This window comes from Phaethon lepturus, unplaced genomic scaffold (assembly GCF_000687285.1).
Source record: "Phaethon lepturus isolate BGI_N335 unplaced genomic scaffold, ASM68728v1 scaffold41482, whole genome shotgun sequence".
In the NCBI taxonomy this organism is placed as follows: Eukaryota; Metazoa; Chordata; class Aves; order Phaethontiformes; family Phaethontidae; genus Phaethon; species Phaethon lepturus.
This window is the reverse complement of record NW_010524868.1, coordinates 40,165-66,028: the sequence shown is the minus strand read 5'-3', so window position 1 is coordinate 66,028 and position 25,864 is coordinate 40,165. Positions and strand designations below refer to the sequence as shown.

General features: G+C 37.2%; 1 protein-coding gene across 1 annotated transcript; it reads left to right on the top strand.

The window, feature by feature from the left end:
* The first annotated feature begins 143 nt into the window (after positions 1-143).
* On the top strand, positions 144-25,864 carry SLTM (SAFB-like, transcription modulator). The gene is made up of 22 exons (XM_010282580.1): positions 144-218; positions 429-516; positions 9,306-9,379; positions 9,673-9,858; positions 10,280-10,327; positions 11,306-11,333; positions 12,693-13,161; positions 13,722-13,771; positions 15,760-15,878; positions 17,494-17,643; positions 17,733-17,842; positions 17,931-18,091; positions 18,431-18,522; positions 18,746-18,909; positions 19,618-19,627; positions 19,996-20,145; positions 20,743-20,867; positions 21,996-22,166; positions 23,046-23,360; positions 23,800-23,950; positions 24,707-24,864; positions 25,210-25,864. The coding sequence occupies exons 1-22, from the start codon at positions 144-146 to the stop codon at positions 25,316-25,318; spliced, it is 3,003 nt and encodes a 1,000-aa protein (XP_010280882.1). The 3' UTR covers positions 25,319-25,864.

Sequence of the window (25,864 nt, the reverse complement as noted above, 5' to 3'; positions counted from 1 at the left end):
TCGCACCGCGGCCTTGCGACCCGCTTGCCGCCTCGGGCACTGGAGCTCGTCGGGCGGTCGCTGGGGCGAGCCCCGGGGCTGGTTGTTTTTGTAGGGTTTCTGTGCTTTCCCCTGTTTTTGTGCTGCCCTTAATGTCATCGCAGATGTTGCAGTGGCCTTCTAGTGTTGTGTTTCCAAAGAGAAATGTGCTGATCCTTGATAAGCTGTCCTTTGAAAATGGCATTTTTAACAACTTAAACTCTTGCCATTATTATTAGTGTTCCCCCTCCCCACTTCCAGCCTTAAATGAAAGTTCTAACCCAAAGTGTTTTATAAAATACTCTTGAGATGGGGAAAAAAATTTGTTTGTCTTGCTGATTTCTGCTAAAGTCAAATTGTCTAGCTTCCCACTGAAATCCATTAAAAATTGTGGTTTTTGTCTCATTTAGGCTATTGAAGAGGAAGGAGGAGATCCAGATAATATTGAAATAACTGTTTCTGCTGACACACCCACCAAGAAACCAACTAAAGGCAAAGGTTAAGATCTGTTGACATACGTTATGTTCTTAAGCAGTTTTTGTTGCATATGTCATCTTAAAGAAGGAGCATGGAACTATGGCCTGTAGGCTGGATACAGTTGTGACTTAACTGTTTACGTCTTCTGTCGTGTAAGACATCTTTTGCCTTACTCATCTGTTTTCAGTCACTGTATATAGGCAATGTATAGGGATTCTGGATGTATATGTAAAATAGGTGGGTTAAGAGATGTTTTATGAGGTAGTGGCTGTACTGCTCAGAGATCCTGGAGACTTGTGCTGTGTGTGTAGAGGCAGTGTAGAAGATCAGTGAGATTTTTGGAATATGCTGTGTTAACAGAGGTCCCGAACATGGAGTGTTACAGGTGCAAAGCAGATGTAGGAACTGCTGTGCAGCTCTGGTGCTGGAGATGGGTATCTCTGTAGTGTCCAAGAGTATCTGTGCAGCAGCAAAGGGAGAACTTGGAGATTGCTTAGCCATGAGAAGATGCTGGACCTAGGCTAGTGATGAGTATACGATAATATGTGGTAGGGGGTCACTGCCTGAATAGGACTGCATTGTGTGGGTTTATTAGCATACTTCTTACTGGAGACAGGATTTAAAAATATGAATTTCATGAATGGGCTCTGAAGGCTTACTGTGTAATGTCTAATGAAGAGATTTTAGTTTTTCTGTTATGAAAAATCATTACTTAGATTCTATACTGATCTGTTTGGAAGTGATTGTGTTGGCTCTGTTTTCTTTTGCGTAAGTATTTAAATATTGTATTGGGAGTTTGGATTCTGGGGGAATGTTGTTTGGCTTTTTGTTTTCTGTTGTTGTGGGAGCATCCATAATCAAGTAATACTGGGAAAGGAAATGTCTGTTTTATGTATAGCATTCTTCATTGAGCATATATGCTAAGAATGTTCATGTGCTATAGACACCTGTTCTGGGAATGATCAGTCTTATACTGCTGTCACTTGTCTTAGGCTGAGTTTTGTGGTGGAAGTGATTATTCAAGCTTTTGTCTGGTGCTGTGAATGGGGAATTTAATAATCTATGTGTTTACAACGTTTGAATAACTTACCTGTACTTCTGACACACTAGAAAAGTGAGAGGAAGTAAACTGTTTCACAGTGTAGTTTCATTTTCTTCTGTGACTTTATTCCCTACCTTGGAAATGTAACTGATGCTTAAGAAAACTACATGGAAGCTAAATGAGGAAACGCTTCCACAATTTTTCATGTCGAGATCTAAATGGCTACTTGTTCTGCTGTGATGAACACTTATCTGCTGCTTTTCATTCCCCTATTCTCCAAACTAATATCACAATGTGGATAATGTTCTTTAACTGGCTTCTTGTTTAGTTATACTATTTTGCTTCTGCAAAGCCTACTGGTGATGTTGCTGCCTGAGGAAGGGCTTCAGTAACTGTTCCCTGCGATCTTTTCTGTGGAATTGAATTGTAAGGCATACATATGACATGTACGTTCTTGGTAAACCTCAAAGTAAAATAAATCATGAAGTTCTTATCTGCTTACTTTGCAAGCTCAAGAGTTTTTTCCTCATTACTACTTGGATTACAAAAGTCTTATGAGCAAATTGTTCGCCAGAAGTATGAGAGGTTCATGCTGTATTAATTTGCAAGTGTGGAACAGAAAAACTCACTAATTTCTCTAGGGAAGATCTTCTTTTTTCATTTTGCTAGTTTACTTCTAACTGTATGAAAGACTATATTCTTTCTTTTTAACTATTCCTTGTATGAGTTAACTGCTGATTCTAATGTTACTTCCCTCTCTGGTGCTTTCTGCTGAAGTATTTTACTAGTAACCAGAAAGTATCCCTCAAGATGTGCATATATAGCACTTCAAAAATCCATTCCCTAACGTGTCACTAGGAAACTTTCAAAGGCCTGTGGGAGATGCATGCCCATCACCTGAATTCAGAAGAACTGAATTTTCATTTAAAATGAACTATCTTGATTCTCTTTGTGCTTGTACATGCTCTTCACTATAAGTAGTGTTGCCTCCTTTACTGATTTTGCTGACCGATTTTTTTAGGCCTTTTGGTAATGCTTGCTCCCCCCGCCTCACCTCATAGCTTCAGACTAATACTAATGGGTCTTTAATTATTTTCCTGCTGTCCAGTGGTAAAATTAACAGTACTACTAGTCCTATAGTATTTTTTTCCCCATGCTATTATTGCTGTAAAAAGGAGGGTAGGAATATTAGATAATTGTTGGGGTTACAAAGAAAATAGAGCCTCAGAAAAGGCCAGGGAGCAACACATAAACCTCCTCACAGCAGCCAGAGAGGTAAATGGGAGGGAGGGAGGGAGGGAGAAAGGAAGGAGGTTTCCCTTTTGAAAAATCATTAACTATTTCAGATGAATGTCTCTTGTAGCCAGTTTTACTGCAGCTCTTCAGGTCTGTGGAAAAAGTGAGATGGCTAATTCCCTAGCACTGTCTGTTAGAAAAATTTGATCTGGAAAACTGATGCAGGCTGAATTAGAGGGGGAATAGTGTGTGTGAGTATATTTGTTTTCCCTCTCGTTGCTTTTTTGTGTGTTGGTTGACAAAAATGGAGAAGAATAAGAATGAAGCTAAGAGTGAGACTTTCATAGAACAGGATTTTGTAATGGCCTGATAAATTGGTCTATCAACAGAGGATATACTGTAGATTTTTACTGGACTGTGTTAAGCTTCTGATAATATGATACAAAGCCAATTTACTATGAGATGGGAAAAAAAAAAAAATCTGTAAAACACTGAGTAGAAGAATAAGGCCTTGACTCAGCTGGTTTGAATGTAGACCTTCTTTCTCTCTTAAAACAAACAGTAGCTTGCCAGTATCCCATACCATGTTCTGCAGCATAAGATACTGTATGAAAAAGGAGTCATATTTAAATAGGGCATTTACTGACTTGCCCAAAACTGAGCTAACACGTAGGGAGCCAAGTGGATCTTCATCGTGAAAGTGTATAATTGGAGGATTTTTTTATCACGACTTAAAGAATGCTTGCAGAAGGATTCTGTAATCCAGCAAGAATCCTTGATGAATCCTGTATGCAAAGTTAGTAAAAGTCTAACACCTTTTTTCAGAGCTAATTTAATTAAATATTTGGGGTAAAGAAGAACTGCAGAACAGCTAATCAGAAGCGCTATATAGATGAGAGCAGTTGGTTTTGGCAATTAAAGTTTGAAAGCTTGAAGATGGAAAAAATACCAAGTGCTCCATGTCTAATCGCCTCAGCTGGGCCTCTCTACCCTGGAATTTAGTAGCTATGGACAAATTTCTCTTTTTGTAAAAACATAATAATTTTTGGAAGAAGCTGTTCTTTTCAAGCCTGAACATTCTGATGCTTATTCTGGTATCTAGAGGAAGTTACTAGTATGAAATACTTTTCAAATGTTTCTGATGTGAACATTCCTTTGAAGTATCTGCAGTCAAAAATACTGTGGCATATTGACACATCATAACTTGGTGATTGAAAGTTACTTTTCTGCCAAGTTTTGGAATTAGTGTGGATGAAGAACAGATTTTAGGCTAATCAATTTTAAACCTCAGAGTATAAATGTGAGCAAAGGTGTTTATTTGCTGCTGCTTCAGGTTTCCAAGGCCAGTTAGGCACCTGTTACTTCGTGTTCAAAAAAGGTGTGGATGTGGTGCTTCAAGACATGTTTTAGGGAACATGGTGGCGCTGAATGGTTGAAATGGTTGGACTTGATGATCTTGAAGGTCCTTTCCAGCCTTAGTGATTCTGTGATTCTGTGTCTTAAGTACCCCTCTAGTTTCTGGCTGAATTTCTAATTTGACAATGCTGTTTCTTAGATCAAATTGCTGACAACTGTCAGTGGCTTATACTGCTGCCCAAATAATTTTGACTTCCTTATTAAAACTGTTTAGTTACTTAAAAAAACCCAAACACCTAAGTTGTACACTGTTGGCCTTCAAAAGAGAATGGAGTGGGGGAAATAATCTGCCATGATGTCCTCTGTCCTTTAGAAATATCGAAATAACTATTTTACCAAACTGCCAGTTAATTATTTATTTTTCTGAGTTGTTAACATCCATTACTATAGTTCTGTGATTTGATTTCTGGAACACTGTGCTGCGCAGCGAGCTTGCCCAGAGGTAGATCGTAGCTCTCCTGCCCAGTGAATCATCATTGGAGAAAGATAGGGATTCTCAACTGCACTGAAAATGGGTGTCTTATGGCCATGTTACATACATACACACGCAATCTGTGTGGTACTAGTGCAAATACCTTGATTTTAATCTTGAATAACCACAGTTTTCAATGTCTTCTAAATAAGTATTTTTCAGAATAAATTTTCTAAATGAGACTTCTTCCTGAGCTGCTTTAACCTGCTTTTTGAAGTTCTTTTTTATGGCAAGCAGGTAGCTTTTGTCACTTCTTTTCAGTGGCTGATTATGCTGATCTGCTTTGCAGTTGCTGAGTAAAATAGTAGAGGTTGAAAAGTGACTTCTCCATATGTTGGGGGGGGGCTTGCCCTTGCACACAGTGCTGTTGCACAGTTAATTAGGCCTCTTAATGTTACAAGGTATGTCTGTCTTGAATCACAAAGTAGGTTTGTTAATTTATTATTATTTCTGGGTATCTGACTGGTGGTGTTCAATCACTCCATATATTCCTGCAAACTTCTAAATATTTCTGTCAAGATTAAACCAATTATTGAGACCCTACTCTTTCTGAAGTGCTTTTACTCAAGAGTAGAGTACATTATAAGGAAATGAATACATTCTCCTCTTCTGAGGAAAAATGTGTGTAAATTTATTTGTGAAGAGAACACTCCCTTTAAACTAGACTTCTTGCATGTTGTTGATGAGTACATGATGTAGAGAAAAGAATCTCCCTCTGGAGGGAGGGAATTACTAAGCTAAAGTACCTGAACTCAATATTGATGATGGAAATGTAAAATATTGTAAGTTGTAGTCAACACTTGGAAAATAACATGCAGACTGAACCTTAGAAACACTTCACACAAGTGGTTCCAGTATTGGAAAGTTGTTTTCATAATTTAAGTTATGATACATCATGCCTTATTGAAGCAAGATGTAAACAATGTACAACAAACTGTAGGTAACGCTTCCATGTGCCTTCAGATAGGAGGAAGTAATCTTGCCAAATACTTCCTAAGTGATTTCATTAAGGTGAGGGTGAGTTGATATCTCTGAGCTGCACTAGAAATTGTTATGAATGTTCAATCACGTGATTACAAATGATGGCAAATCTTATGAGCAAGTCTGTGATTCTCTCGAGAGATTCTGACTTTGCAAAGCACATCCTTTCTAAAAACCATAAATGCCTAAGAGCAATATCCTGCAGACACTGTAGAAGACTTAAATATTCTTGTTACCCAGTGATACCATTTAAGAGTACAGAAATGTACGAGGATAATTTACTCTTGTTAATATTGTGGCAAATTATACTATTCAAATTGCAGCAGACCTCTTAACTAAATAATGCTATAAAGAGTTTATTTCATTGTAAAGATTTTCTTTCCCGTTCCTCCTTTTTGTCTCCTGTCTTGTGTTTTTGATGAATCTTTAGCATCAGGTACAACAGAACCCTGTTGGGGGGTTCATCAGCAATACCAGAAGAAAGGCAAACACTAATTCTTCTGAAATTTTGTGATGAGTGTCCCACTACTTCTGCATGAGGTGCATATGTCTAGTTTGTTTAAGATTTGTCTAAAATAGTCTTCTATAATTATGTATACATTCAGGTAGCCCGAATCTCTCATGTAGAGGACCATGAATAGGTAGAACAAGCTTATGCTGCAAGGTAAGGCTTGTAAATGAGATGAAAGCTAAACCTGCATAATGTTAAACCAACATTTTAAAGATGTTCTAAATCTTCTACTTACTTCTAAGGAGAATATTCATTCTCTATGTAAATAGTCTGTTGCAATTTTATGCTGTGTAACAACTGTGCTTGCCAGAAAAGAGGTTGAGCATGGCTTGTAAAGGAGTGCCATCATTCCAAGGTAAATTAGTATTTGTGGTGTTAGGCATCCAGATTCGTGGTGAGTGCTGCCTACACCACTGACATTTTTCAATAGCCACTGCATGGATAAACCTGTACATAAATTTTTATCATGTATTGACAACCTGTATGACTTGAGACCTGCTTATGCCAATTGTTCAATTGTCTGCAAGAAGGTCCAGCAGTTCTGACTGTAATTGTTAACATACCTTTTAATCCCAGTTATTTTCCTCAAAGTGATACTAGTCTTGAATAAGTTCACAGAAACAGTCAGTTTCTGAAAGGTGTTTGTTGCAGTCTGACTTTAATTAGTGAAATCATGAGCCAAGTGTGTATTTTGGTAGCCCATTGTGGATGAGTATCAGCATGGAAAAGTTCTTCCGAATTTTTCTGGATGCTGGCTTTTTAGCAAGTTACTGTACCAACATCCGAAAACTATCTGTATCGGAACCTTGAAGTGCCACTTTTGAGTATTGTGAGACTAATCAGATCAAGGCAAACTGAAGCACAGAACTGAGAGGGAAAGCAAACTTACTACCACTTTCTGTCTTGAAGCTGAAAAGTAAAGGTCATTGTTCAGGTCTCCTTATGGCTTGGAATACCTCTGGTACTCAGAGTAAATGGGACTTACTGCAAAGAAAAACAGACAGACTAAAGAAAGGCTGATGAAAACATGTATTCCTGTTTGGCTTAATCTAGCAGCAAACAAAAGATAGGGACAGCTTCATTACTTCCTCTTGATGAGGACATGTCAGTAAAATATAGTTGTCTAGTTGCCGTTGCAGAATGGTGGGACTAACTTGAGGTAGCTTTGTCAAATTTTTTTTTCCCCTCTTTCTTATGAAGTCTGGGTTCTAGTTCACCTGCCAGGTTTCCTCAGGCAAAATGAATGAATTAAATGGCTTTCATGATAGTACATGCTATATAGAAAGCAGACATATTTATCAACTGCTGTGTGTGTTTGTCTGCCTCTGTGTATGCTTTTATGCTTAACTCCAAGGAAAAGCTTGGAGTTTCAGGCTTAACAAACTAAAGAAATGAAAGGTGAGAGGGGTAAAACAGAAAACAGTTGAATATGTGTAGGAACCCTTGTTGTATCTCACTGCTTTTTATTTACATTGAAGACATCTGTAGGTGTAGATTCACAGAATGCTAAAATAGTAGTACAAAATTTGGGTTAGGCTTCCTTTCAGGCATCAGCCATGACACATATCAAAACTGTCCTAACCAGGGTAAGTGCAATGCCCTTTCTGAGGAAGTTAGCTTCCCTAACTATAGCTGTGTTGCTGCTTTTTGCACCAAAATCTCACAAATTGATTGTGCTACAAATCTAGAACAGGAATGTTTTGTTTTAAATGAAGTAAAATCATCGCCAAGATCTCTTTATGGCTTTAGATCTGAACGTTTAGATCTGATGTTTTGCAATCGTAGATGTAACTTCTGCCATGGAGACTAGTGTGCATCTGAACTCAAAACAATATGCTGTATATAGGAGTCATGTACTGTCAGAGTGCCATATTTCAGTGTAATGAATAAAACCAACTGGAATCTTAATTAAAACCAAAACAGTAGTCTGTTTTCTTGCCCTGTACTTGACCAGATACCAGCTTTGAATGCAATTTAAAAACTGTGGAAACTAGTCGCTGATGAAAATTGACTATTCCAGGTAGCAGAAATGTCCATACTGTATCAAACTTTGGCATATGTTTTTCTTTCCTACTCCTTTTGAATACTTATAGAATTGATTTAGCCATTCACTAGAGGATGAAGGTATGAGGGAAGATGTGATGTCAAAAAATTAAAACATTAAGTGCTGATCATGACTGCCATCTCATTTGCCTGTTGAATTGACACTGAGTTTCAGTGGAAGATAGTAAACCTGCTTCCTAACAGAACTGCTTTTGTACCTTGGGCTACTGAAATCCATCACACAGGCTAATCTTTGGTAGAATGAATCAAAGAGACAGATGCTATACTAAGGGCATATTTGTGTGGAGATATTTATACCTAGTATTCTTTGGTCTTGTTTTTGCAGAAGATTAAGGAAACACAATAGGTTCCAAAGGGAGCTGGTTTTAGTTGTCATTTCCACAGAGCCGTCTTTGTTAGAGAAAAGTGAGCATGTGCTGGAAGAATAGAATTATTCTATGTACCCTTAGTACAGTAAAGAATATGTAGAAAACCCAAATGCTTCACCTGACTTCTGCTGATTGTTCCCTCCAGTGAGGAAAAGCACTGAAAAAGGTGGCTTGGAGAGGCTGTGCAATTGCTGTACTTACAGATACTCAAAAACACAGCTAGATGAAACCCTGAGCAATCCGATCATACTTGGAACTTAGCTCTACTTTTGAGCGGGAGGTTGGGTGGACTAGATGACCTTGAGAGGTCCCTTCTAACCTAAATTGTTCAGTGATGCTAATTATCCTGTAAAGTCAGGCCTTTTCGACGTCTTGGGTCATGAAGTCTAGTTAAATCCAGTAATTCTAGAAATGTACACTTTCATGTTCTCCTGAATTCCATTATCGCTGAAAGTAGAAGGATTGGTATTAAAATCACTTTACTTGGATGTAACTGCCTGTTTATATGCAACAGCATTGATTGTTCATGCGCTCTCAGCTGACTTTTTTTTCTCCTCACTGTAAAAATACTAAGTTTTGGGAAGGTCATATTATAGTGAACAGTTCAGATAAACTAGAGCATATAGAGACTAATAAGCTAAGGCCCAACACATAATCAGTAGTGAAAGTAAGTCTGCTCTACATAGCAGCTGTAGTTATTAGCATATCCTATTGTTTCAGGTAAAAAGCAGGAGGCTGATGAATTAACTGGTGATGCTTCAGTTGAAGATGATTCCTTTGTCAAGGTAATAAAAGTATGTAAATTTTTTCCCCAGTTTATATTTAAGTTCGATGTTTGGCTTTATTTACCAAAAAAAGCTTCCATTTTCTTTGCGCTAATTTATGTGGAAATTGAGAGCGTTGTTTTTAGTGTGTTCACAGCTGTGATGCCTAAGGGTGTCAAGGTGTGGAGTTTTTAAACATGCTATGAATTTTTATTATGGATGTGATACACTATGTTGCAGAAACAGTGATTTGAGCAGTGATTTTTTTCAGAATATAGCTAATGCCCTTAGTTATGCCAAATGTTTGTTGTTGACACCAAAAGGAAAGTGAATTGGAGACTCAAGATGCAAGTGATCAAGACGGAAACGATGAATTAAAGGATTTTAAAGAATCTGCTGAAGATGAGAACTTGAATTCTAAAGAACTACCATCTGCAGAAAAGAAAAGATACCGTGACCTGGAGCCAGCAGAGACAACAGAAGATGCAGAAAAGGATTCTGAAAGTCAGGTACTTTGTTGTATTTTACATGCATTTTTGTTGGCAAAATGTACATTTTTCTTAGTGTGTCTGTATTACTAGGAAGTCAGAACTAGCTTGTCAGTTTGTCTTGCTTATCTCTAAAAGAAAATTTGGTACTTTTTTCTTCCTGTTCTTCTTGACTTGTGTTTTGAATTGTCCTGAAACAAATGTGGCATTGATTTATAAAATCAGTTTACACAGAGTTCCCAAGTTGTCCTTTTCCCAGGTACTAGTAGTGACATACTGAACTGAAAGATGCAAGTCATGAGAACTGCTCGTTGATGTTCACCTTACTGAGTGTATATACACTTAACTAAAATGTTTTCTGAGTTAACTGAATCTCCTGACTGTCTGAATGTTAGTGTCTTACAAATAGTTTGCTGAGTAAGCCCCTGTTATGTTCTCATAGGAAAATGAAGGTCAAGACGTAGAAGATTACACTTTTCCAACTGTCCATGTAAGTTCCAGATCAGTTCTGTTAAGCTGATTTTCATGTCTATTTAGTTGGAAAAGATCACTTTAGATTGTCTTTTTGCTCCAGCATGCATCTTAGAGTCAGATGATGTAAAACAATAAAGGTAAACAGCATGGGAACCTTTCATTCATATTTTTTATAATGCAGATAACTGTGATTTCTAAATAAGGTGTTCTATTTAAATGCAAATTCCTGTCTGCGATTTGGGAGTATTCAGTGTATAGACTTAACAAGGAATATTTTTCAAACTCTCTTAAAAACACTTCAGAGGGCTATGCCAAATGCTAACATAGTATATACAGCCTTTACAGGAGTTTAGAAGTCCTGCTTTAATATAGGAATTTGCCTGTGGAGAACGTTGAGTGGGCTGTTGGTTGGTGTTGTTTTGTTTTTTTTTTATTAATACTAACGTCTGTAACATCTTAAAGTTCAGAAATTCATTCTGAGTTACGTGAAATTGATGTCTGAAAAGGGACATCTCCTACAGCATGTCTTGCTCAGTGAGGTTAATGATAAATAAAAATGAAACTATGATTTTAATAGGTATTTGCTTAAGTACTTAGTGGAGGCAGTCTACCTAGTTTCTGACTTCTATCCTAACCTTTTAAAGCTAATGATGGATTGCTTGCATTTCACTGAAAGTAGTAACCAGCTGTGTGATAGCAAGACAAGCAACAGTTTAGAAACATCCTGTTGAGTTAAGGGGAGAGAAGAAAATAGGTGTGTGTTCCAACCAATTGCAAACTGCAAGTGTTGCAGATAGATACCAGTGAAGTTTCGCACAAATTCTCAGTGATTTGACAAGGGAGGCGCACAGGCTTGGTTTCTATCTTTTTCTTTGGAAACAGTTTTCAGTTCGTTAATTTGCCTTCATACGCTAAAAATTCTGTGGAAAATATGAACTGTTCTGCTTAAAGTTTTAAAGTAGGAGACATTTACTCTTGACTTCTTTTCTTGCAGGATGGTGAAGATGAAGAAAATGAGAAAGGTATGTTTAAAGTTTAATAGAGTTCAGAGGTCCTTAGTCTGGTAGAGCAGGCAACTTTCTCTTGTAATGTTCAATCTCTTTACTAATACGGCTTGTCTCCAGTATTAAGTATCAGTTGTGTCCTTTATTAAGCTCAGCGCCTGGAATCGTTGGCAGTCAGTGGATTTATTTCACTCCTGAGAGTTATTTTACTCTTAAGAGTTGATTACAGTACTTATCAGTTACTGTGGTGGATGTATAATATAATTGTAATACTATGATTCTTAATTAAAAAAACATAGTATTGAAGGACTCTGATTTTAATATACGGTAAGTCTTGATGCAAAAGCTTCCGACTTGCACTGCAGTAACTGATGTTTAATTGCGGGCAGTGATACACCCTTACACTGAACTTGAACACCCAACAAATGTATGGACCATCATATGCTTGGCTTAATGTCACTTAGAAGTACCAGTTGTATATAGGATGGTAAAGTAAGTGTTTGGAAACCTGTGGAGTGGCTACATTTTTTTTAAGCTGTGCTCATTAGTGAAACTACAGAAGGAATGTAATGCATTTGGGCAAACAGACTTCCTGGACAGAAGTCTTAAGGATTCTACGTATTGTGGACTAGAAAGGACATGGAACACCATCACTTTACACAAGATGGAAAAAATACACTACTGAAGTTACAGGATAAAACTACAGACTCCATGTTTACGAGGGACCCTATGGCCGAAGTGTCTCATCTGTGCAAATTCAAGAATACGGTTGGAGATGCCTATGAGGGACTGAGATGGAAAATCTGTCCAGTGGATGAAGACTGAGAACCATTTGTCTACGAACTCTGGATTAAAGCCCACTCCTCTGTTTTCTGCAGCAGCCTTGTACAGCTAACTTGACCACCAAACAACTCCTTAGAAAGGAAAAGCAAAAGAGAACACCACTGTGGAAGACTGAAATTCTCCGAGACTGTAATTCTTCCGGATTTGGGAAGGTTAGAAGTCCTAGAATCAGGAAGATTCAAAGACAGATTAAATCAAACTGTGAGCGTCCAAAGCAACTATTTTCTTCTGGAACGCTAAATCCTAAACTGGAAAACGGATACTTCTTATGAAGAACGGTTATCTCCAGGATGGAACCATATTCTCCCTCCTAATGTTTTGGTATTTGTCTCTAGAAAATGTATTTTGCCATGAAGAATAAGTGATCCTGGGTAAAGGATTTATATTTGTGTTAATACACCTTGTGTTTTTTTTCTAACCTTCCATCAGTGCTAATAACTGGCTTTGTATTTTCTAGGTCCTATTCTAGCTTATGCATATGAAATTGTTTAAACTTCTTGTTTTGCCATATTTATTCCTGTTAAATCCTCTTAGATAAAGCAGGTTCTGGTGATGGTACACAAGAAGTATCTAAACCTCTTCCTTCAGAAGAAAGCCTAGCTGAGGCTGATCACACGGCTCACGAAGAGATGGAAGCTAACACCTCTGTGAAAGAAGCTGAGGATGATAACATATCGGTTACAATCCAGGCTGAAGATGCCATCACTCTGGATTTTGATGGTGATGACCTCCTAGAAACAGGTAAAAATGTGAAAATTACAGATTCTGAAGCAAGTAAGCCAAAGGATGGGCAGGATACCATTTCACAGAGCCTGGAGAAGGAAAGCAAGGACTATGAGATGACTGAGAACCATAAAGATGGTAAGAAGGAAGACTGCGTGAAGGGTGATCCTGTCAAGAAGGAAGCCAGAGAAAGTTCAAAGAAAGCAGAATCTGGAGACAAAGAAAAGGATACTTTGAAGAAAGGTCCCTCGTCTACTGGGGCCTCTGGTCAAGCAAAGAGGTTTGTTTTTCTATGTCAGTTCTTTACGATACTGAGTACCAGCATTCAATAAGATCACTCTACATTAAGGGGGTAGCAGCAAGAATCTTATAATTAGTATCCTATGCTCCTGCCTGTAGATTTTTTTGACCGCCATAAGTTACTTTTTTAAAATTCAAGATCTTCGTATAGACACTATGTCCTACTGATTGCATTGTCGAATTGTCAGCATTTATTTATTTTTTTCAAATTGACGATTTTTTTAAATGTCCTTGTGATGATGGTAATGAACAGCTATCAGTTCTAAGAACACAAAATGAAGTCAAGTCCCCGTCCTGAAATCTGGAGAAGATTGCCATATATCCACTGAATAGAGTTGTCAGAAAATCTAGATCTTCAGGCATCTTGGGGAAAATCAGTGCAAGAATCCATAAGGGAATCATTTGTTCAAATATACAGTCTAGCCCTTTTTTATTTTTATTTTTTGAAATGTTAACTTGTCTATTAGTATTAGTAGTATAAAATGCAGTACTTAAATTCTGTATTTTCAATTTTCTTCTGATTTTGATTTGCTTCTCTAGCTCTACTAAGGAATCTAAAGAAAGCAAGACAACATCAAAGGATGATAAAGGTAACTATGACAGATTAGGGTAGTATTGTCTTGAACTGAATGCTTTCCTGTTTAAGAAGTAGCTTGCCACATACTAAAATGGCTTATATAATTGAACTCCTCCATCTGTAGTAAATTATGCTAGAGGTACAGTAGTCATTAGCTATATGTATGTCTTTTTTTTTTTTTTTTCCCCTCCTCCTTATGCCGGATTCCTTGTAAGATCAAAAATACTTATTCTAAAGACTTAATGAAAATATATTCTCCTATTTCAACATACTTTTGGGAGCAAATTCCACTTAATGTTTCCCAAGTCTTTGTTTTGATGAGAAGGTGTAATTTTCAGATATGACTGCTGTAATTTAGATACAATGGTTTGGGTTGATGTTATACTTGGAACAAGTAAAATACAATTGCAAGTACTTAAACATAGTGCCAGTGACTTTTTTGTCTTAATTCTAGCTCATTGTTAAATAAAGTGAACTCTCGACCAAATATAACAGCTGAAACGCCAGGTAGCAAAACTGCAGTTGTGGCTGTGTAGTGCATTAGAGCTGGACCTATTTGTCTACCTTGGAGTTTCTGTAAAACCCTGTATTATGATTACAGATTCACAGAGTGGAGCTCAAGAGCACGTTAATGTCACCAGTTATACTGGTGCTTCATAGTTGAACAAATACGTTTGTATCTCATGTGTCTCCTTATTTTGCGCCTACTAGCTCTCTGCCAAAAATCTTTGTCACAGAATCTCTTGCATATCATTAGTGGATGAATGGAACTTTACCTGATAAACTTCTGAGGAGAAATTTGTGACAGACTTAATTCAGTGTTCTGTAGATGCATGTCTGTTCACAGTAGTTACATGCTTACAATGAAATTACATGAATATACAGCAAATCTGCTTTCATGTAGCATATGTGATAACTGTAACTATCATAAGCCTGTCTTAAAATACATAGCCAAAGCCAGTATAGTGGCACTTCACTGATATTCTAAGTGTATCCCACTTTATCAAGACATCTAGGATTATTAAGATAATCCTAGTTTGACGATGACTGAGACTTGTTGCCTTATGATCTGAGCTCATCTTGATGCATTGAAGCAGGAAAAACTACCTTTTTTCCTCAAATAGGTGAAATTCCCTTTTAAAACTCTGCATACCACCAGATTTTCCAGCTGTTCAGCTGGAGATCCAGTTCTGGTCTTGCCTGTATGACTGGCTACATTTTAACATACCCAAAAGCATTTCATACATTTAGCAGCAAACAACAAGCTGAACTAAATAATATAAGACTAAAAGATTTTGGGAATAAGATCACATGAATTTCTTGAATTTTTAGTTCTATGTTATTGCAAAAATGGCAAATATGGTGCAGGGGGAGGGTTGGTCTTTAAGACACGTAATGTTTCTCTGGCTTTTCTTTAGTATTTTCCTTAGCATGTGGAAAATAATTTTGGTGGGTTGCATCCAGTTCTACATGCAGCAGTATTTTTAAAAAGTTGCTCTGGATGGAGGATAGATACTTCGAGAAGTTGTGGAAACTGACCACGTTATTCTGGAGGCTAGGATTAACCAAGTCTCTCTAGCTTCCTTTCTGCCATCTCTTTGGTAATGCGACTAGTGTAAAGATGTACTAATGAAGAACAAACACTGGATGCTAAAAGAACTTTCTTGTGTGGAAGTTACTGATAAGAAACAGAAGTTGAAGCTTACTGTACATACCCAAATGAGGGGTAAAGCATGCCTTTAACAAAGAATTGTATGATTTTTCTAGCTCTGTCGTTTGGGTATGAGTTAGCCAAGCTTTTGGTCTCAATACATGGGTAAATGAATGAAATCTTATGGCATATATTTTTTTTATATAGAAGTCTTTTCAAGAAAGGTAACCGGATAAACAGTTACTTAAAGGTAACAGGCTAAGTTTCTCTTTTCAGCAACAGTTTAGTTCAACGTTCGTGGTACCTCTTGTCTCCTTAATTTTTTGGCTGTTTTGTAAAACTTCTTTCAGGAAGCGCAAGCAGTGTTAGTGGTAGCAGTGGAAGTTCAACTAGAAACCTGTGGGTTAGCGGACTGTCTTCCAACACAAAAGCTGCTGACTTGAAAAATCTTTTTGGCAAATACGGAAAGGTATTTCATGGGGTGTGATAACATGCGTGTTGTGTGTGTCTCTTCCCTCTCTATTCAGTTACAGAAATTGAGTAACGCTTGATTTAAATAAAAGTCTGAGATGAAATGTCTAACAAGTGAAATCTAAAAAAAACCCCAGTACTTTCAGCGTCTAAAGTAAGAGTGCATGCTTATGGGAAGGAACCATATGTTAATTTTATAAGAAATTTTTCTTCCTGTTGAGGTAAGATTGATGCAAAAGAAATGTCATAAATATGACTGGTCAGGACTGGCTTTAAAAAAAGTTTTTAAATTAAATCACGATGGCTCTGTTCTGCAGTAACTGTATTTAACCATGACTGTAAGATAATGTGCTAACCAGTAAAATTATAACGTAAACAGTCTTTATAGCACTTTCTGCTTTGGGAGACTGTTTTTAAAATGTGTTCTGAGGACATAACAAATGGGAAAAATAGGTTTAACAAAAAAAACCCAAACAAAAAACAGTTAATGCCTGTTCTTTTAGGGACTCTTTTAATGACTTAATGAATTTTTTTACAGGCTGCTTAACATAAGTCTGTTTTCCTGGATTTTGGTTTAATTTAATGTACAAATTCCATAGAACAATGCAGAATCCATATAAGCTAAGTAGTCTTCTGAAAACAGTTTTTGTTGCAAAGGAGTTGCTGATTACTGTATGAATTCATAGTGTTTCTACAAGCCTGTGCAGTTAGGATGTTATTGCATCTTGGGAACTAGTTAGAACCTTAGCGCTGTGAATATCAAGTATGTGTACTGATTATCTGATATCTGATTTTTCTACTGAATTTAGTAGGTGATTTTATTTAATGCGTTCACAAGTGTTGAAACCAGAGAGTGTATTTTTTTGAAACTTCAAATTCTTTGGCCATTTTTGCTGTAAAGTTACTTGGTACCTGTATTTACTTAGCTTCCCAGTTTTAAATTAATTGGGAAATATTTAATTTCTAAATCACTGTATTATTATAGGATACTAGAAAGATAAAATTGTTGCATTAGAGCATGACTACATCAGGAGAACTTGCTATGGTAGTTACAGAAATTCGAGCAAGGACCAGGAAGTCAAAGCTTAATGTTTTCTCAAAAAGCCAGTGTCAGAGAGCTGGCAGCTAAAATTGCTTAATTAACACATTTGCTAGATGCCTTTGAAGAACTGGCTCCCTCACTAAGATACTGCTTATACCTTCCTGCCATTAATTGGCAGCTGCTGACTCTTTTGTGGGGGTTCATCTGTCAGAGATGGACTGTCAAATTCAGATCAGCAGTGTTTCTGTGAGTGAATTCTGACAGTAACTGTCAAAAGAAGCATTTGGATGATGTGCATGAGGTTGTGACTGGTCAAAACAGGATGTAAGCATTAATTATGCCTTGATGTGCAAGTTGGGGTAAAGTTCTCAAAACTGCAACTTCCTGTGGCGTTATGTGCTTTTGAAAACTTGGAGCGTCAGTCTTTCTAGTGGGGTGGGTTTTTTGTTGTCGTTGGGGTGGTTTTGTTTGTTTTGGTTTTTATATGCTAGGATAAAAATATTATTGGAATACCATCACTTCCTTACTAGAAATGTCTCTCTCAAAACCTAAATTTTACCTGTTTATGTAGGTGCTTGGTGCAAAGGTGGTCACAAATGCACGAAGCCCAGGGGCAAAATGTTATGGCATAGTAACAATGTCTTCTAGTACAGAAGTGGCTAGATGTATTGCACACCTTCATCGAACAGAGCTGCATGGACAACAAATTTCTGTTGAGAAAGTAGGTTTAATAAGATGAAAACGTTTCCCAAAATAGACCATCTTATGCAAGAATCTGTATTAACCCATTTACTTTTGGAAAAAATATAGGTGAAAGGTGATCCCTCCAAAAAAGAGTTGAAGAAAGAAAGCGATGAGAAATCTGGTTCAGGTAGAAGCATGGGAGACAAGAAGAGTGCATCAAGTGATAAAGCCAGCAAGTAAGAAATTTCACGTGTCTTCTGAAGTTGTGAAAATCCTTTAAGTTTAATTTTCCTCATGGCATTTGTGTGTTTCCTTCCTAACAAGAACTCCGTCAACCAAAAAAGAAGAAAAGAAATCTGAGAAATCTGAAAAAAAAGAAAGTAAAGAAGCCAAGAAAACAGAAGGTAAAGATGAGAAGAGTGATAATGGAGCAAGTGGCCCTAATCAAGAATCCACTAAAAAAACTGAAGAAAAGAAAAGAATAAGTATGCAATATAGCCATGTTTCCTCCTGTTGAATCTGTGTGTCTGACTTGTTTTAGGGGCATGTTCTTGCTCTTACCAGAAACCAGACGATTAAACACCTGTTCTCTTTTAGACTCCAGTAACCTGTATTACTTTAGAGCTGATGTTAAATCTTCCATATTTTATATTGCCACTTAATTACAGACATGTGCTGGTATGCTTCTCCTACCAGTTACACTTCAATTTAGAGCTTTAGAAATTTCACCAAGGAAAATCTGTAATAGGCAATTAGGGATGTGTATGTGTGTTAAACCTTTTTTTTTTCCTCTCTTTTTTTTTTTTTTCTTCCCCATTCACTAGGTGGTAAAAGCCCAGGTCAAGTTGTAGTTTTAGACCAAACAAAAGGAGACCAAGGCCACACTAGGACAGTTAGAAGGGGAAGGTTTGATAAAGTAAGTATCTGTAGATTTGATGCTATCCTTATCTGATTTGATACTACCTTACAGTTGATATTTATACTGAAGAGTTAATAAACTATCACGAACTGTTAAGCTTAGATAGAAGCTTTGTATGCTTTGGGATAGCTAAGTAGTTAATGATACTTGAACATAGCATCCAGAAATCTCCCTAAATGAATGAGACTTCTGAAATAACCACTGTAATCTCTATCTATAGCCACAGATATTGAGGAACAAAGAGCGTATTATCCAAGATAAAGTGAAATTCAGGGAATACAGGGGTAGAAAGGATATCTTGCCTTTTGAAAAGATGAAGGAACAAAGATTGCGAGAACACATGGTTCGATTGGAAAGAATACGACGAGCTGTTGAACTCCGAAGGTAGTAATTCAACTTTTTGCTAAAGGCTATTTTATACATTAATTGATCAGATACTATATTTAAAAATCTAATTAGAATGCATTATGTTAAGCCTTTTACTCAGATGTTAAAGTCTGGGACTCTACCTAAGCAGTATCTTTATATGAATTAACAGACTCCAGGTTTTTTGTTTAATCTTTTAATAGCGCTATGTGCATACATAGCTTAGTGTGCACATGGGGGGGGGGGTGTGTGTCTCATAAGTGTTGCTGCATGCCAGTTGTTTGTTTGTTTGTTTGTTTTAAAGATGAGAAGTTGACAAGGAGTTGTGGCCAATAAATAGCAGTTGGGGGGCGCGTTTTTTGTTTGTTTTGAAACGGAGACCTGTTGTGTATCTCAATGACAAATCAAGCATAATACAATCTTGTCCCTTTAAATAAAAAGACTAAATGGCTACACTGTTCTATTCTGCTCTTTTCATGTGGCCAAAAGTTTACAAAGGATAGTTAAATGATTTGTGTTGTTAGCTGGATTTCCCTAAACAAAGGAACTCCCAGCAAGCATAAAGGTTAAAGGAAGAAATGCCTTTTCTGCTTCTTGTAAGCTGTACTATAGGGGGTGAGAAGAAAGCAAAATGAAGCTGTTGATAAGTGTACCTAACCTGTGCAAGTCATGAGTGGTCATGTTATTCTGTCTTATTTTTGGACATAGTAAATAAATGTTTGTTAGCTTGAAGAGGGTAAGAGTTAAAATAGCAAGTATTTTTAAGATCCAGATCCTATCTTTGCTAAGCTGTTGTTATTGTCTGCCAGATGACAACATAGAAATATGAATGCAGCATAAAATACATCAAGGATGATGATTCTTAATATAACTTTTCCTAGTATCTGTTGTCTGTAGAAAGGGTTCTGTAGAATATGCTAAAACCAGCTTGGCTACTTGGGGCTAAAAGGAGTAGGCTTCCGATGCCCGGGCTTCTGTCAAGAGTTTACTCTCAAGTACTTTTGTTAATGTCTATGTCTAAGGTGATGTTAGTTTTGGAGGACAAGATTTTTCAGATGAGTTTCTGCTACCTCTTTTTTCTTATTTTTTTTTTTTTTTAATTAGGCGAATGAGAGAGAACGCATACGAATAATGCATGAACGAGAAGAATGCTTGCAGAGAGAAAGGGAACGATTAGAAATTGAAAGGCAAAAACTAGAGCGGGAAAGGATGGAAAGGGAACGTTTGGAAAGAGAGCGTGTTCGTATTGAACAGGTGTGTGTATTTATATTTTGGACTGTAGTGCGATATAATTTTGGAATATATCTCAGCTTGCACTTGCAGTGAATTTTTCTCTTCACTCTTCCACCCAGGCCATAAAAGAACCAACCAAACATTACATAATGTACAATGTACACCAGTAGTAATCTTTATCTTGTTTGCTTGACTTGCGAGTAATTTGATGGCAAATTCTTGCCACTGGTTTATGCAGTGGCTGTATGTGTCTGTCTCAAACTGAAGTACAGCAGATCGTACTGCCTATACTAGTCTTCCATACTGGATTTTTTCCTAGAGAATGTCACTGCAAACTTAAGGAGATGTATTTCTGGGCAACAAATACAGTAGCAACACAAGAAATTACCTGGAAATATTTCTGTCTAAGATCCAATAGCTTCTCCAGATCTGTTGTCTGCTTTTTTAGATAGCATTCCTTATGCTCTTTAATCTTAGATGCTATCCAAGGATTAACTGTATCGGATAGCCTTTATTAGAAAACTATCAACTTTGTATACTTGCTGACTGTTCTGTAAGTATCTCTAATAAAGAGCTATTTTGTTTGATATGTTTATTCACCCTTCCCTTTCATGGTAGGAGCGTCGGAAAGAAGCAGAGCGTATTGCTCGTGAAAGGGAGGAACTTCGTCGTCAACAGCAGCAGCTTCGTTATGAACAGGAAAAGAGGAATTCTTTGAAACGTCCACGTGATGTAGATCACAGGTAATCTAACTCTCAAACCATTGTTTTACAGTGCTTAGTAAAAAGAAATAGCTACTAGCCTTGTGTCAGACTTGTTTCAGGGACAAATGCGTTTTCAAGTTCTCACAGAAGAAGTGGATTTCTAGTATTCGTTTATTTTGACAACAGTTTATGCCAAGAAAACATAACCTTATCTGTAGGAGAGAGTTTTGAAATAAGAGAAGGATCCAGTGAATTAATTCTTACTGTACAAAAAAAGCATAATGCAATTCAGTGCATTTGCTGAGAAGAGCTGTTCTTCTGCCTTGATGGTTGAAATTTCTAGCTTCTACTTCATTAAGAGTTCACATTTTTGGTAAACGGATGGTTCAGAAGTCAATGTGACAGCTTTTAATTTTTACTGAAGCTGATGATCTCTATAATTTGCCGTCTGAGACACATGAATTGAACTGGCTTTGATCTTAATTTGATTGTAACAATCGGAGTGAGACCATAGCCATAAAACTGACATATCAGTGATACAGTGGAAGGTAAGGGTTAGTTGTCATGGTAGATATAGTAGCAGAACACTAATATTTCTTCACCAGAGGAATAAAGTCAGCTTCTTTTTTCAAGGCTACTGATTTTGCACTTTAGATCACATTCTTATCGTAGAGACTCTGTACCTGAATGTTTCTAGTGAGCAAGGCTGTGACATTTCCTACACTACTCTTTCCTGAGAATGCTGTTCTGATTTCTGGGTGTTGGGTTTTTTTCCCCACTAGAAGGCAATTTATTTTTCCTAAAAGGCTATTTTCAAGGCCAAATTTTGCTACAGTCTTGTTTTTGTTGTTTTCGGTTTTGTTCTGGGTTTTTTTGGGGTTTTTTTTTAAACTGCCCAACATGGTATACTATTGCTTAGATTTTATTGCATTTTTTTTTTTATATTTTGCCTCTTAAATTTGCACGTCAAACAGAGGGATGTTTTGGCTTTTTTTCTTAAGTTATTTTGTTCACTACTATTTAAAGAGTCTACCTTTTTGTTAGTAGCTTTCCAAATGTCAAATGAGCATCTTTAAAACAAGACAACTGACTTTTAACAATTTTCTGCATATCAGGCCTTGATTTGGATACCTGTAACTGATGAGGGTTCATTTGTTCTGCTTAAAGGAGAGATGACCCTTACTGGAATGAGAATAAGAAGATGGCTCTTGATACAGATGCACGTTTTAGTCATGGTTCAGATTACAGTCGCCAGCAGAACAGGTTTAATGATTTTGATCACAGAGAACGGGGACGATATCCAGAAGGTGGTTCTGTTCCATCATCTTCTTTTGACAGGTAAGTTTAGATAATAGGGTAGGTATTTGCCTGCCAACATCTCTGTGGATTTCACTCTTAACTATTCAAAATTTAAAATGGTGCTAAATGCTTTTAGAGTTCTGATGCAATAGAATTGCAGTAGCGTCCTGAAATTTCTTGTGTCTTCAGGACAGTCTGCTTATAGCATGGAATCTAGTCCACTTTTCTCTGAGGATTTTAAATTAGCTGCCTGTTGGTCTTTTTTGAGTGACATCTTGAAATAATTTTTTTTTATTATTCCTCTTTCACATCTAGTTGTAAGTGAGTTCCAATAGATTAGATCTATCCTACTTGGTAACTTACCTCCTTAAGAAGCAAGGCTAAAAGCAACCGATTCAGTGAGTGCATTATGTGCACGAGTCGCATTCGTTAGGGTCCATGCAACTGTGCAGTAAATGCTGTTTCCACATCTAACTTTATGTTTCCACTGAGCATCTACGATAGCCAGTTACAAAGTTAAGACCACATAATTGTAGCTTCTGGTCTTACACTTCTATACTGCAATGAACTAGAATTGTATTTTCTAGCTGACTTGAGAAATCTAGCATTCCTTCTGCTTCGTACTAGGCAAAAAGGAGGCCCTACAATTGCTTAAATTATACTGACCAAAATGTGAACAGATAAATGCGTAAAGAAATGTTAAACTGGCTGTGAGAACTCAAGCTCAAAATGACAATTGCAGAAATAAATATAATTTGGGGTGGGAAGAATCTTTGAGATATATACCACATATATAGTAATAAACATGTAATATAAAGATTAATAATATTTTTGTGTACTCATGCATGTACTGACATGTGCAGAGAAATGGGAAAATGAGCGACAAGCAAATGACTTTTTCCTACTTCAACAACTTAGGCGAGAACGTTTCGTAAATCAAGGTGAAGCAAAAAAGACTCGCCCAACAGCACGACGGGAAGAGCCGGGGTTCGAGAGATATCCTAAGAACTTCAGTGAGTCTAGAAGAAATGAACCACCACAACCAAGAAGTGAACTTCGAGATACAGACAGACGAGAAGTGCGAGGAGATAGAGATGAAAGAAGAACAGTGATAATTCATGACAGACCTGAAATACCACATGGTCGGCATCCAAGAGAGCCTGGTTCAAATCCACCTAGGCAAACAAATTGGAAGAGCGAGGGAAGCATGAGCACAGACAAACGGGATGGCAGGTAAATTTGCTGGCTAACCAACAAACTAGTGAAGGTGTTGATTCCTGTAGAATTCATCCATATTAGCAGTTCCTCAAGAATTGATGTGCAAAGAGAGAACAGACCCCCTCCTAAAGAATGGCAAAGTCACGTTCCAAAAACATTAGAAAAAAATTGTGTATAGGTTGTTACATATGCTAAACCTCATCTGTAAACTTGATGCTGACTCCCAGCAGTCTATTCTTAATCATGTGTAGCAACATGTAGTAAGGAGGCTTTTGTGCAAGAATGCAGATGTAAACAAATAACATGTAAGCTCTAATTATTTAGAGCGCCACATAGATGTAAAAGAATGTTTCTAAGAAGCTGAACCTGAAAAACCAAATGGAATCTTTGAAGTCTAAATGTGCTATGATTTGGTACCAATTCTATTAAACTGAAACAAAAATTTTGATAAAAGTAATTTTTACAGAGGTGAGAGGCCAGATCGATCAGGAAGAGAAGTGTCTGGACATGTGAGAGGTGCACCTCCTGGTAGCCGTAGCAGTGCTTCTGGATATGGAAGCAGGGAAGGAGAACGAGGCGTGATGGGAGAAAGAGGTGGAGGACAAGTGAGTCATCTTCTTGTGTTTGTATGCATGAGAGACTGGAAAATGAAAAATCACACTGGAAAAATGACCACATAGCATCCCATAAATCACTAGCAAGCATTCTGGCTATTTTGAAGTTACTTTATTTTGAGGGTTCTTTTTTGTTGGGTTTTTAAATAAGCCAAGAAATTGCAGAAAACATACCACATTCTTCTTAGGTCTAGCATCTCTCAGGCAACTGAATGAGTTGCTGATTAGGCTTTTAAGAATTTGTTGTCATCCTATGCTTTCAGGGTATTAACCTTACACCGCCTGCACTTCCACTGTGGTTTGTCATTGTAATCTGCAATGCGCTACTGAGAGGAGGAACCTTCTGCAAGACTTGTCTTTAAAGTCTGCAGACTAAATGCTCTGTTCTACTAGATCCTGAAGCTTTTGAAAAAAACACCACCAGTGTTTTTCTTTCTGGAGCTGTATAGAACACACTTGTCAGTGATCATATGAGAGCAGGGCAGAATTGGGAATAAAGTAAGAGTTCATGAACTTCACTCCCTGCATACCCACACAGTCATTATTGCCAATTAGTGCCTCTTTGTTATTGAGTTATTTTTAGCAGGACGCTTGTAAGCATGGGTTAGCTGCCTATGGACCAAAATCTTAAAAGATGCTTGACTTTTGTATGTTACATATGTAAGCTTAACATTCTTGAAAAGCCTGTTTCCTGTTGATGATGAAATACACTTTTGATTCTGAAAATTACTATCACTTTATTACTAGCACTATAATGAGGACAGACATGTTGTTGAACGCCATAGTCGTGAAACTGGACCAAGAAAAGAATGGCATGGACCTAGTTCTCAAGGAAGTGGGTATCATGACACAAGGAGAATGGGAGATGGCCGTGGAGGAGGTGGCATGATGTCTCCACATACAAGGTACAAAAATTATTCCTTTCTCTCAATTCCCTACTGAGCTCTCAAAGCTTTTCGTTATGCTTAGGAAGTAAATAGTTTCAGCACAAGCACCATTATTTTCTGTGGACGGGTTGCTGCTGCACACCATAGAAACCATCTTTCCATGCCAGCACATGGCCCCACAATCCTTCTGTTGCTAGTGGCAGTATTGGTCAGCCGCACAGAAGCGAGTAACTTGCAGTCTTGCATGGTTTCAAGTTTTTTTGAGATATTAACAGTTGGGTGATATGAGAAGTAACAATGTTCTTAGCTGTAAACCGAGAGTTTAGATACTTACGATAATTTTTTTAAAACCTTTGTTTCCAGTAACTCTTCACCAATTAATAGAGTTGTACAGATCACAGGCAATTCCATGCAGAGGGGAAGTGGCTCAGGATTTAAGCCATTTAAAGGTGGACCTCCACGAAGATTCTAAGATCTACAGCTGTTTGGTTTCAAGATAACTTATTGAAATCTCTTGTAAACTTTCTCTGATTAAAAACAGGAAATCTTGTCTGGAAGTCCTGGTTAAATTTTTTTAATTTAACATGATTACTTTCCTCTCTATTTTGGAGGCATTTTAATAGTTACGTTGTAATTTTGGATAGTTTTTGTGTATCTTTGATAAGCATTTTCCCTGGGGCACTAGAGCTGTGTAAAAAGAACAAATTGGAACCAAAATATTTGTTAATCTGTATAAAAGAATAGTTTGCAGCTGTGTGCTAGTAGTTTGATTTACCAACATTAGCTCTGTGGTGTCATGCTTTAAAGTTAGCTACTTATCACAACATACACAACTATAAACCTCCATTTTGAAGGTTGTCCAGGCTATTATCTCTGCTTTCTAATTTGTAGATAAATAAGATTGTTCTTTCATTACTGGGTATTATGTAACCTATTTTTGCAGAAGGTACTGTTACATTGAGTGCATTTATGTGTATTCTTGCAAATGTATTCTTTTGAAATAAACCTTCATATTCTG

Coding starts and splice junctions, on each gene's coding strand:
- SLTM (XM_010282580.1), top strand. CDS start 144: ATGTTGCAGTGGCCTTCTAGTGTTGTGTTTCCAAAGAGAAATGTGCTG. Junction 9,380..9,672: donor CCTTTGTCAAGGTAATAAAA/GTATGTAAATTT, acceptor TGACACCAAAAG/GAAAGTGAATTGGAGACTCA. Junction 22,167..23,045: donor CCATCATCTTCTTTTGACAG/GTAAGTTTAGAT, acceptor TCAACAACTTAG/GCGAGAACGTTTCGTAAATC.